The following is an 11993-nucleotide window of genomic DNA, read 5'->3' as shown; positions in this document are numbered from 1 at the left end:
GACTGTTGGTGTTGCGCACACAATCTGTGGTGAGATATGCCCAAATCAGATCCTTGAAGTTTTAAAGCTGTGGATGTTTAACGTAGGCGGGGCCAAATAAATCACACCCAGCTTCTTCTTTTTTTTCTTTCCCCTGAGTGAAAACGCCATGTGGGCACGCTGCTTATTGCTGCTGCTAGAGGAGCTCCTGCAATAAAACCAGCGCTATTTCTCCCGACTTCCTTTACGTGGAGGTTTTATGGCGCCATAATATCATTTATTATACGGGTATGCCAGCAATGCGCTTGTCTGAAAATATTTGGTTTTGACCAGGTGGCGCATGCAGCGAAACGTTTCTGCTATTTAATATCTGAGATATAACACCGAGACGTGATTGATGGGTCTGCACGGCTGAGCGCACAGCTTCTCGTTTGTTCACGGGTCAAACGAGTGGACCGGTGAACGGTGGGTTTAGCCGGTAGAGTAGATGTTTGTGGATAAAAACTACATGTGTTTAACCGGTAATTAAATGTAGAAATATGGGGGAAAAATGACAACTGCGCTCCTTAAGTTAATATTTAATCCGTTAAAAAGGCTGACTAAAACAGCACGGTAAGCTTATAAAAGCTTGTGAAATTATTTAGTAGTTTTTTTTTCATAATAATAAAAACACAACAGATAAATAAACAATCAGCGTATCTTAGGCTAAGTAGGGGGGAAATAAACCAATTACAGCAAACTTAAAGCGCCACAAGTTTCGATTAACTCCTGCTTATTTCAGTCCGTGCTGCGTCTCTTTGTGCCTCCTCAGATCCACTTTCCTCTGGAAACCTTTCCCGCAGAGGTCACAGCCGAAGGGCTTGAAGCCCGTGTGTTTCCTGCTGTGCGTGATGAGGTTGGAGCTCTGACTGAAGGCCTTCCCGCACACCTGGCACTTGTGCGGCTTCTCACCTGCAAGCAGGGACAAAATGGGAAACTGTTAGGTCTTATTTTTCTTTTTTGCACGTCTTGATTACTTTGACTTGCTAAAGCGTCTCACCTGTGTGAATGAAAGTGTGTTTTTTCATGTCTGACTTTTGGTGGAACCTTTTCCCGCAGTACTGGCACGGATAAGGCCGCGTGTCGGAATGGATGAGCAGGTGCGTAGAGAGGGTTGAAGAGCGCTTGAAGCTTTTGCCGCAGATCTTACAGCTGAAGCTCCTCTCCTGTAAAATACAGCATTCTGTCAGTGTCGAGAAACCTGGAAGTATCAGATTTAAATGTAGAAATGCAGTTTAAGCCAAGTCAGAGAGGTTGGTAGTGGGAAAAGAAAATGTCATCTGTGGCCTTTATGTCGAGGATGTGGATCTAAAGCGGGTTTAGGGGACGTGTGCACTGGTTTATTTCCGGCTTGGAGGCCCATACCTGCGAGTGAACCGCTCTGTGCTGATCCAAGCTCACTGCGTGTCCGAAGGTTTTTCCGCATATCCCACACTCAAACGGCCGCGTGCCGCTGTGCGACCGCCGCACGTGAACTTCCAGCCCGTGAGGCGTGGAGAACACCTTTGGAAAACACATGGATGATTCCAAATCAAACCCAAAATGAAGGGAAAACAATAGAGAAAATGTTAAAGAAGCGAAAAGGAAAACTGAACAAAATAAAAAACTGAAAATGATGACTTTAAGTGAAATTAGGGAAACGCCTACCTTGCAACATTTAATGCACTTGTATGATCCACTCGACTCGAGGTTTGCGCGGATGAAATCGTTCTCAGACTTGATTTCCGCCACGCGGGCCTGTTGCTTCGCATCCAGATACAGCTCGTCTCTGTCCCGCATCCTGCAGATTTGGGCCGTTGAAGAATAACCCTGGTAACATCCGGCCGCGAGGCCCCGCTGTACATAAAGGGACTCACTGCCGCTGTCCTCTCCCCTGTAGATGCTTATAGGTGACTGGGACTCCCTGTGGCTCTGGAGGTGGTGGTGATAAGACCCCTGAACCAGATGTCTCAGCTCGGTTCCTGAGTATGCCGACCAGGAGTACGGGAAGATTGGCATGTTCGAGTGACCGTCCTCCGCTGCAGGAGTGGAGCATTTCTCAGAATCTGAAAGTTAATTTGGATATCTTTAAAAACTTCAAATAATGTCCTGCATTAAAAAAAAAAATGGACACCTGGAAAATGCACTGCACTTTATTGGACATGACTCCATACCGTGCGTAAAAGTCAAAGCAAACAAAAGTTTTAAGTCGTTATTGGGTCGTGTGTCCGGTCACTAATCACAAGTGTCCTTTTGATTCTTTCACCAAATATTTTATATATGAAATAGAAGATATGAAATATAATTATTCGTATCTTCATCACTTCATCAAAAACCTTAAAGTTTTTATGTTTAATTTATAGCCCAAATAATTTCTGCTTTAATAAACAACAACAATAATAATAATAACAACAATAATAATAATTAATCATACACAAATATAGTTGGACAAGTCGGGTTGAAAATGCGTAAAGGTTTTGACATCTCATGAACCCAACACCAAATGAAACGAAGGATTAAAAAGAAAAAGAGAAAAATTCTTTACATTTTAGACACAAACTGATGATATTTTTGTCTTGATAAGAACAGACCTGGTGAGGACGAGGGGGACGGGGGACGCCAGAAATCACAGTCGGAGGACCGGTCACAGGCGCTGCCTCCGCAGCTCAGCGGGGAGCTGGAGGACAGAGACCTCGGGGACCTCAGCCGCGACCCAGGGGACAGTCTGTCAGCGCCGGTCCTCACGTCTTCCTGCTCCAGATTGGAATCGAACTCGGCTTGAGATTTTGTTTCTATATTGGCACAAGAGGATAATCAATGAAAGGAGTTATGAATTTGTGCACTTGAATTTTCAGAATTCCCACTAAGACGACTCCTTTTTCTTCCCCAAGTTTCGTGCGTAATTACGCACAAATGCACCCACCTGCGCACACATCAGCCATAATAGTGTCCAGTCTACTGTAGTCATCGTCGAAGTAGCGGTGCTGGTGGTAGCTGTGGGCCCTTTTGCTTTTCACCAGGAAAGATCTCGGCATGTTGTTGAAGTTTTCTTCAGTCTTAAAGCTCGGCGCTGCTCGGGTCCGAAATCCTTCACGTCTGTCCCCTCAGCGTTGCTCTGACTTTATCTCTGGACAGATTGGAACACTATTGGTTGTCAGGCGATACGGTGTTAGGATTTTTGGCAGTCTATTACGCATGCGCAGAGAAGCCGTATCGTTTACCAGGTGACGCCGGGCAGGTGACCAAAAGTGGAGCCACCTTCCCCTCAAAGAGTAGATATACGTCTGAAGACCACATACTGCGCTTCAATTCAGTTTACTGTAACGGACGTCAGCTGAATCACAGAAGAGGAAGTCTATGTATGTTTACGTAGCTCGTGGAGTAACGTCGACTTAAACTACATACGGCCTAAATTAAAAGCATATGGTGTAATAATATTCACTGATATTTTTATGAAGTAAACATGTTTAAAGTAATTTTGAAAATTTTACGTATAATGACATCTTTTTTGTTTTGTTTTTCCCATTTACAATATTCTAAAGGCATTAAAATACATTTGGAGCCGAAATTTGATTTGTGTCCTGAGAAGTTGATGTTTGTATATTCAAAGCATAAACTAACTGAAATTATCATAAGTAAATAAATCAGTTGATTATATATAATTTGGATAAAGTGAGACATGAGAGTTGCGGGTTTGAGGCTGGTGAATACAGGCAGAGCAGGCAGTGATGGATAATGACCTATTTGTTTGACTGGTTGTAAAGTGATCTCGTTAATGAGACGGCGCACGGCCGCTATGCGCAACAGCCTGTTGGTGGGGAGCCGAAGTATCCCTTTACAGTCGCTCTGCTTCAGCTTACCCGCACTGACTTCAGCCTTATTGTTTTACATTATTAAAACCTCCTCCAGGCTAATAGACAGACCCAATTAAGCAGTCCACTGAACAAAAGTACAAGAAGAGTCACATGCCAGTGCCAGCTGGAGAGGATAAAAATGTGTAAATACTGATGATGATAATAAAATCACAAAAGCGAATTTTTCCCCCTTTAAGCAGAAATCTGTCAGGCTCAAAATGCAAATCATTGCGAAGATTTGGGTTCAAGGTCATACTAAAGCAAAGCGGTATCGATTTTATCCGTTTGTGGGAACAGACTTTGTTTGATGCAGCTGCAGCAAGTTAGAGACCTGCAAGCAAAACTCAGATAGCCGAGGCACGAAGCCGAGCGCACATGTCCCATACTCACACGGCACTGACACCGCAGGCACTAATATCCCGGCTTCGAGAGCACACACTCTCCAGATCTCTGTCCGCACTGGGTCTGACTGTCAGAGAGCCGCTTCTCATACTGTCTCAACGCATTCACGCGTGCACACACACACACACACAGGCGTGCGCGAGCTCCTTGTCCCTCCTGATCTCGTCCCCTCCCTCAAAAATGAATTTTAATGTCAGTCAAGCATGACGGTCAAACAAAAACACTGATTCATCTTTTGATAAAAGAGTCCCCCAGTGCCAAAATCGTTCTGCATTTGCGTCGCACAAAAAATAAATCCCGCTGCCTTTTTAGATTTCCTTCTCACGACTGTCACTCACAGCCCGCACTCCGAGCCAGATTTCTGTCCATTTCTCTGTGATATTAAAAACAAATTTACATCGGTTTCATATCTGTGATTGCCGTTATTTTTTCCTGATAAGTTACCAACGTTTACTTTCATTATTGCACTCACTGAAAAAAAGAATGAAACAAAAGACAAAGAAAAACAAAAGAAAAATACTTCAGCTATAAAATCAACAAGTCCTAGCCTCAAACTCACCATTTGTTTCTGCTTCATGGTTGCTTAATTACACCTAGCAAAGATAAAAATAAAAAAAACCCCAGCTCAATCGCACATTTAAATCGCCCTGTTTGAATATCAGCCGCTCTGATTATTCTTAAAGCTGTGAGAAGTGAGAGAGAGAGACACACACACGCAGATGGACAGACAAGTGACAACAGTCAAACTCAGGGTTACACACTGACTCAGAACAGGAAACCATGCAGAGTGAGAAGACGCTATCAGGGCTGCCACAGGCTCCTCTCGTGTGTCTCCCCCTCCCTCCCCCCAACACAGACAGGCCTTGATTCTTGCTCTTTTAACTCTTACAGCAAGTATGTGATTGAAATAGAAGCTCAATCGCAGCGATCAGAGGGGGTGGAGGAGGAGGGTCTCTTTTTTTTTTTTTTTGCTTTGCTTCATTCGCCACTCATCAGCCTTGTCTACCTGCGAGTCACAGTCCCACGGGGTTAAATAAAGACTTGTGCTGCCGAGCCATGAGGTTATTTTCTCAAGCTGAACCTCGAACCCCCTTTTTGGCTCTATAGCGAGGAAAGACAGAGGCTGTGGGGGGACTCCTCATGGTTTTAAATATACTTGAGGCTACAGCTTTTGCACCACATGCATGTGAATGTTGACAAGAAGAGGTGCAGCATGCACTGTGACTTGTCACATGTCTTGATTTTGCCTCTTGCACGTCAGGTGAAGTCAGGCCTGTATAACTCCAGTCAAACCTGGTAACTATCGATAACAACCATGGGCTCTTCAAAGATTTTAAAGAAAGCCATCAAGTCTTTTGGTCTAACTAGCTTAACTGTTTAAACGTTGGCCTTACTTGGTAGCTGAAGCTCACATTTTTCATCTGTACCCAGCCATCAGCATGAAGGGCTGACAACTGAAACCACCAAGAAGTACTAAAAACGGCAGTTCCTGAATGCCGCTTAAGGCTCCAAAAATGAATCAAGTCTATAAGTTTGCTGTGAAGATATCCTCTTTTTTAAAGGCCCTTAAGATTTTTCAAGGGAGACCTGGCCAAGAAGGGAATCTATTACAAGGTTACAAAAAATATAAACTACACTGTAAAGATGAAACGAACAGAGAAATAATAAGCAAATGAGCAACATCAGGCCAGCTTAGGCTTGGAAGCTGCAGTCTTCAGGTACAGAATTTGTGATAGAAGCTCTGAACTTTCCCTGATAGACAAAAATATTTATCTTTTGCATTTTCTAAAAGTCTTTCCCCGGCCAAGGGACAAAATAAGAAAATGTTGATCTATCATATTCAGAAAAAATCTAAAGGAGCCTTCAGCTGTCTGCTTTTGATTGTCTGAAGTGGACCTTGACAATATTTGTGGTGCCGATGCCTTTTGGAGCATTTGCACTCCAAGTATGTGCCAAATAATACCGTTTGATCTCTGCTTAATGTGCTTGCAGCCTATCCAACAAGTCTGTTGTCAAGTGTTTCTGAGTGAATTTCTAGTATGTTATTTGTACGTTACTTATCACTAATTAGCAGATATCTGCAGGAGGCCTGGTTATAGCTGAGCTAGCTAGCATTAGCTAACATTCCACTCTCTTGTCCAAATATGGAGACTTCTAGCTCCAGAAAATCAAAGTGGTGATCCCCAGAATGCTAGAATCCAGGCTTGGGAGTATGAGTCCACAGATTATATATATAGAACAAAATCTTTGTAGCTAGTGAAACGAAACAAATTCAGGAGTGCCTTACACCTGCTTCCCCCCCCCCTATAATGACAAGTGTGAGTTTGCAAAAACAAAACATGTAGTTCATTATGAGTCTTCTGGAAAGTGGCTCTTTGGTGCCCTCGCTCTGTGGCCTCAGTGAACACTTTCATGATGAGCTGATAGTTTCAGTCGCTAATTTAAAGTTTGCAATATGACGTTGGGTTTCATAATTTTTGACTTTATTGGTGTCAAAAGGAGGATTAAACAGGGTATGCATTACCATATGACTGTCACATTTTCACAATTAGATTGGCTTGGAACATTAGGATGGTGACAGCTAATGGGATTTTGGTAACCAGGGGATGGCTAAGTCCATCTTTGGTATACAGTCTATGCTACAAACTAATGCACAGTACCAGACCGCCGCCCCCCCCCCCCCCCCCCCCCCCCTTATTTTTAATGGACTGTGGGCATATCAGACTGTTTACTTTCCCATTGATTGCGTGTTTGTTTCCTGGAGATTCATCAAAAAACTGCAGTCTCACATTAAGTCAAAATGAAACTGAATGAGGAAAAAAAAGTTTGTTCTTAGAAAAGTCATTCAGTCCTCTTTTCTTTGGTTTTGTTGTCGGACCAGAAAACAGAATCATTTCAAGCAGTGCTCTCTCCTTTTGCAGAACATAACCACATGAGGCTGATTTTACTAACTGCCCCAGTCTGCAGTGGATTCATGGCATAATAACCTGTTGTGGTTAAACTGACTTTCCTTGGTTTATGTCCTTCTTCAGTCCCATGTTTTCAGCAAGGAGCGTTCACCTCTGTACCTCCGGACTCTTGTGGCATCTCAATGAAAACCACATCACGCTATCTCATCCCCTCACAGGTTCCTTTGGCTCCATAGCTCTAACCACCATTTAACCTCCCCACCCCACCCCAACCCCCACCGGCTTTCTTTTAAACTCCTTCATTCTTTTTCCTTCAGTTAGACAATAAGATTTTAGTCCTTGTTTTGGGTTCAACTGTATGCCCCCCCCCACCACCCACCCCACTGGGAATTACCAGCCAAATCTCATCAAGCTCTCAGCTGGGTCCACCTGCAGCTACCAGATAGGGACAGAGTACTAAAACAATGTATGATTTACTGGATGCAGCTGAACATGAGACAGTTCTTCTTTTTCACAGGCGATCAACAAATGTGTTGCCTTTACTTGCACACTCTCAATCAAGTCTGCAGCTGTGAGCGGCGTTTGAGCTGCTCTAACTGATTCGTCTCTGTCAAAGTTTTACTTATTGGGTTAATATCCTGATATGACACTAGAGGATCACAGAGGGCACCCGGGGATCTGCAGTGGTGCCAAATCCCAAGGACACAAAAGCCTCGGAAGCCTGCAAAAACAGTGAAAAGAAACTGCTCAGCAAATCCTCTGAGTTGTGCAGTAAACACCCCACAAATCACCTCCCTCATTCATCACTTTGGATTCAGCAGCTCCCCTTGTTTTAACTGTTTCTGGTTGTAAATTTCTCTCCCCCTCCACACACCTCACCCCAACCCCGAGATACCGAGAAACTCAGTGAGGACATTGGTGTCTGGACGTGAAGAAAGCTGCTGGGTGTTTCCTGGTCATTGTATCTGTTTGCATGTCTGTGGAGGTGAGGCAACCATTCGAAAGGTCAGAGTTCAACAGGCACAGTTGAGTCTTAATGACCCTTCACTTCAGGTCACAGCTTCCAAACGGCAGGATTCAAACCAAAGAAGTAATTTTATACAGAATTTATACAGGAAGCTCATGTGTTTTAAGTCAAGGGTAAAGACTGCAAAAAGTGATGTTAGGAGGCGTTTTCTTTGCATGCTGCAAGTATTAAGTTGTTTGAACTTATGGTTTATCACACTGATGCATTTTCACAGAGAAAACACCAGTATGACTGTTTTTTTCCTTCTTTTTTCACAGGTTGTAAAACACTAGTCACAGCTGGGTAGACGAGACCAAAGGTGGCGTTTTTCACACAAAAACTTCATCTCTGCACCATCTCTGCTCTTCCTTGTGTTAAAGCTAGCAGGCTCAGTTTAGTTTCAGCAGAACTGATTTGGCTTTGCTTAGCATTTGTGCGTCCTTGCATTATTTGCCTGTTTGCTTCAGCATGCCATCCTGGGCAAAGAGCTTTCCTTGCACTGTAGAATCTCTCAGGCTCACCCAGAAAAATCTCAAAATGCACGGGCAAGAACGTCACAGGGTTAATGATGTGTGTGAACGCTGCAGATTTCACTCCACCCGTTCTTCTTCATGGGCTTTAGACGGGAAGGGAGACATTAAACTGTGTCTGTATGCAAATGAAAATACATGCAATCAGCAGTGAGAAAACGAGCAGGAAAGAGTGTGCTGTGTTTCAACAAAGTGCAGTCTTCTTATCTGTGGTGTGCCTGCGAACACATTTGTTGATGTGTGACTTTCTGCAAGTCATTTCTAGTCCACTGCAACCACAAAAGTCTTCTTTTAAATCTATGTCCTGGCTTTTGGGGATGAAAGCATGATTTACATGTAATGAATGGTTTCCTGTTGATATTACTTCAGTGCAGAAGCCCTCAAAAAATAAAAGTGAAATCCTAAACATTCCACACTTGGAAAACTAGTTCATGGAGCATCTTCTGAGAGAGGATAAACGCACTGCAAACGTAACCCTTTGTTCCGCCCACCACACCCTCAGCCCATGTGTGAACCTTTAGTAACTGCTGACCACTACTACTGCTGAGGCATGACTGGACAAGTGCTTCTCTTAATTGCGAAATCAGTTCTGCAGAAACAGAGCTTGAACGGCCATGAGCAAGCTGTCCACAAGAGTGACTGTGACTTTTCTTATCTAACACTGAGACATCTGCACCAAGAGTGACAGTGAGGGATATTATCTATTTCACTCGAGCAGAAAAGCAGAAGATCACTGCTTCCCCTTTTCAAAGTAGCTGTTCATAGAGCTAAAGAGTTAACAGGTTTTTTTCTCCCCCCTTGACACAAAAGCAGTCTGTTGACTATGTGTTTGGTACCACAGAAGACACTGCAGTCTAATACTGCGCTGATAAAAGAAAAGCCGCGTATAACTAACAACTACCCACATAAAATAAAGATTTTACCCACATTGAATCAGCGCTGGCATGTAAAATGGATTATTTTCTCTACACTTCTTTGCTTGTTCTTTTTTTCCCTGCCCAAATGTGTTTCTTGCATGTCTAAGCTGAATATAAAGGAAGATCAAGCAAACAGTCAGTTTGTGGGTGCCTTTGTGGGTGCCTTTTAACACGTCTTGTGGCACAGGTGACAAAATTCACTTACGAGCTCATTGCACTTTACTTAACTCTTAAAAAATCGAATCACAACTGCAACGTTTTGCAAGTCCACGGGCATCTGTGCACACTGAGAATTGCTACATTTTGATGGATAAACATGACGACTGTAGAGAGAGGTCAGCTGAGCAGCGCGACACCAAGAAACAAGTGCTCTGAAAAAGTCTGATCAGTCACTGCCACAGGAAGGTGAAGCATGCGACCCTATGAAGGCATTTTTCTATGTGATTGTTTGTCTTCATGAGTGTTTGTGAATATCTAATTGTTCATCATGACTCAGTGAGTTGTAGAGGTGTGAAAGCCTTAGAGCATACGCCCGTTTTGACAAACTGTGCAGTCTGTGAAAGTTATCTCTGATTGCTTTGCTGCTCACACCAGCCCTGATGTATCTTTGAGATTGAAAAAAAAAGCTTTGTTTACAGAGTACTCTTCTGCACAAATTTACAAGGTGCTCTGCCAAGATACTGAAACAATAAACCAAACACAAGAGATCAACTCCTATTGCATCAACGATGAACTGAAATTCATAGATGTGCAAGAGCAGGATTGTCTTCCTGCCCTTGTTGGAGGATGGGATGGCAGAAATTTTGTTGGGCTCCTATAATACCTGGAAGCCAATTAATGACCCTGGAGCTCATATAAAAGGCATGTTTAAGCCATTTTAAAGCAAAAATTCACTTAATGCAACTTCTCAAATGTGCATGTGTGTGCGCTTTGTAGTAAACTCAAAATCATTGGGGTTTGACAGTTTATCAGGCAAAAAAAAAAAAATGCGCAGAGGAGGGATACTGGATGCACTGGACAAAAGCTGTTGAATATGGAGCTGCCAGGCAGGTGGAGACCATAGAAAAAATACATGGATGTAATAAAGGAGACATGGAGAGGGTTGGTGTGACAGAGGAAAATGCTAGAGATAGGGTGAGATGGAGACAGACGATCTGCTGTGGCGACCCTTGACAGGGGGAGGAGCAAGAAGACGAAGAAGAAGCTTTTCTAGTTTTACTGCACCTGCAGCCATCAGGTACACGAATGACGTAAAAGCACATCCTTTGCTCTGCTATCTCAGAGCAAAGGTCCTGGATGCAAAGGCAAACCCTTCTCTGTCTCCCCATCAATGCTGCCTTCTGCACCCAGCACACCCTCTGAAGAGGTCCTTAATGTCAAATAATAATAATAATAATAAAAAGCACAGTGGAGTCATAGTTTGCATTGTTGCCTCACAGCAAGAAGGTCATGATTTCGACTGCACCATCTGGGATTTCTGTGTGGTTTCTCATGTCCAAAGACATGCAGTTAGTGGGGTTAGGTTAATTGCTGACCCTGATAAGGATAACAGGAAGAGAATGGATGAATAATAATAATAATAATAATAATTGATGTAAAAAACAAACAAAAAAGACCGTTTTGAACATACCTTCATGGGAAATGAACTCACAACAAACCAAATAAATAAATAAGTAAAATAATTTAAGTATTTAAAACATACTCATACTGTGGCCACAAGAAGAAGGAACCATAAAGTTAATATTTTAAAGCGTGTAGGAAAAATGCTCTGATTAATCAAACGGTCTCAGCTGACGTTGATAACTTTCCTGCTCCAGCCTAAAATCAATTTCTTTCCACACACGCAAAGAAGGGAGGCTGCTTCGCTTTGCTTTGATGCGCACTGAGTTTTGCAACTGGTGTCAGGTGCTGATTTTCTCTGCGTTGCTCCTGATATTCTGACTCTTATCTGCGTTACTTGCCGTGTCCGAATGCGTTCCACGTCCATGAACTCTGCGGATGACATCAGATTAATCACAGCAGAGTAACACCATAGGCGGGGCACTGCTTTGCTCTTTGGAAATAGGTGGTTTCACATGGTGGGATGGAATCTTTTGCTGCTCTGGCTGCTCACGTCCCCCTCAGTAACAGCTGATGACTGTCTGCTCACTCATCATATGGCGTCACTGATACTCCACCTCACTTTTACAATGTGACTGAATTATAAATAGAGATCTTGGAGTGAATATGAAATAATAGCTGCTGTTTTGCATTTACACGTCAATAATGACACTATTATAAATATTGAGGGTATTACCTAACTTGCCTCACAGCAAGTGGGATTTTCTCAGCATTGTAGCATTCTTTAAGCTCTTGATCACTTTTATTTGACATTTGTT

The 11993-nt window shown here is 43.0% G+C and overlaps 1 protein-coding gene across 2 annotated transcripts; it reads right to left on the bottom strand.

Annotated features, from left to right (window-relative positions):
- Positions 1 to 493: 493 nt before the first annotated feature.
- Positions 494 to 5089, bottom strand: gfi1aa (growth factor independent 1A transcription repressor a). 2 transcript variants are annotated; one of them, XM_085253485.1, is made up of 7 exons: positions 4242 to 5089; positions 2921 to 3124; positions 2589 to 2789; positions 1666 to 2063; positions 1384 to 1521; positions 1019 to 1184; positions 494 to 930 (listed from the first exon to the last, which is right to left on the bottom strand). In XM_085253485.1, exons 2-7 carry the CDS (start codon positions 3030 to 3032, stop codon positions 752 to 754), a joined length of 1194 nt encoding a protein of 397 aa, XP_085109611.1. In that variant the 5' UTR covers positions 3033 to 3124; positions 4242 to 5089; the 3' UTR covers positions 494 to 751. The 2 variants fall into 2 exon arrangements, with proteins under 2 accessions (XP_085109611.1, XP_085109609.1); XM_085253483.1 differs by lacking the exon at positions 4242 to 5089 and having other exon boundaries at positions 2921 to 3991.
- Positions 5090 to 11993: the final 6904 nt, after the last annotated feature.

The sequence above is a fragment of the Mchenga conophoros genome, linkage group LG18 (assembly GCF_057382185.1).
Source record: "Mchenga conophoros isolate Kocher_MC1m ecotype Shallow Benthic linkage group LG18, M_conophoros_male_GT1.1, whole genome shotgun sequence".
In the NCBI taxonomy this organism is placed as follows: Eukaryota; Metazoa; Chordata; class Actinopteri; order Cichliformes; family Cichlidae; genus Mchenga; species Mchenga conophoros.
The sequence above is the reverse complement of the archived record's forward strand: the minus strand, read 5'-3'. Positions and strand labels throughout refer to the sequence as shown.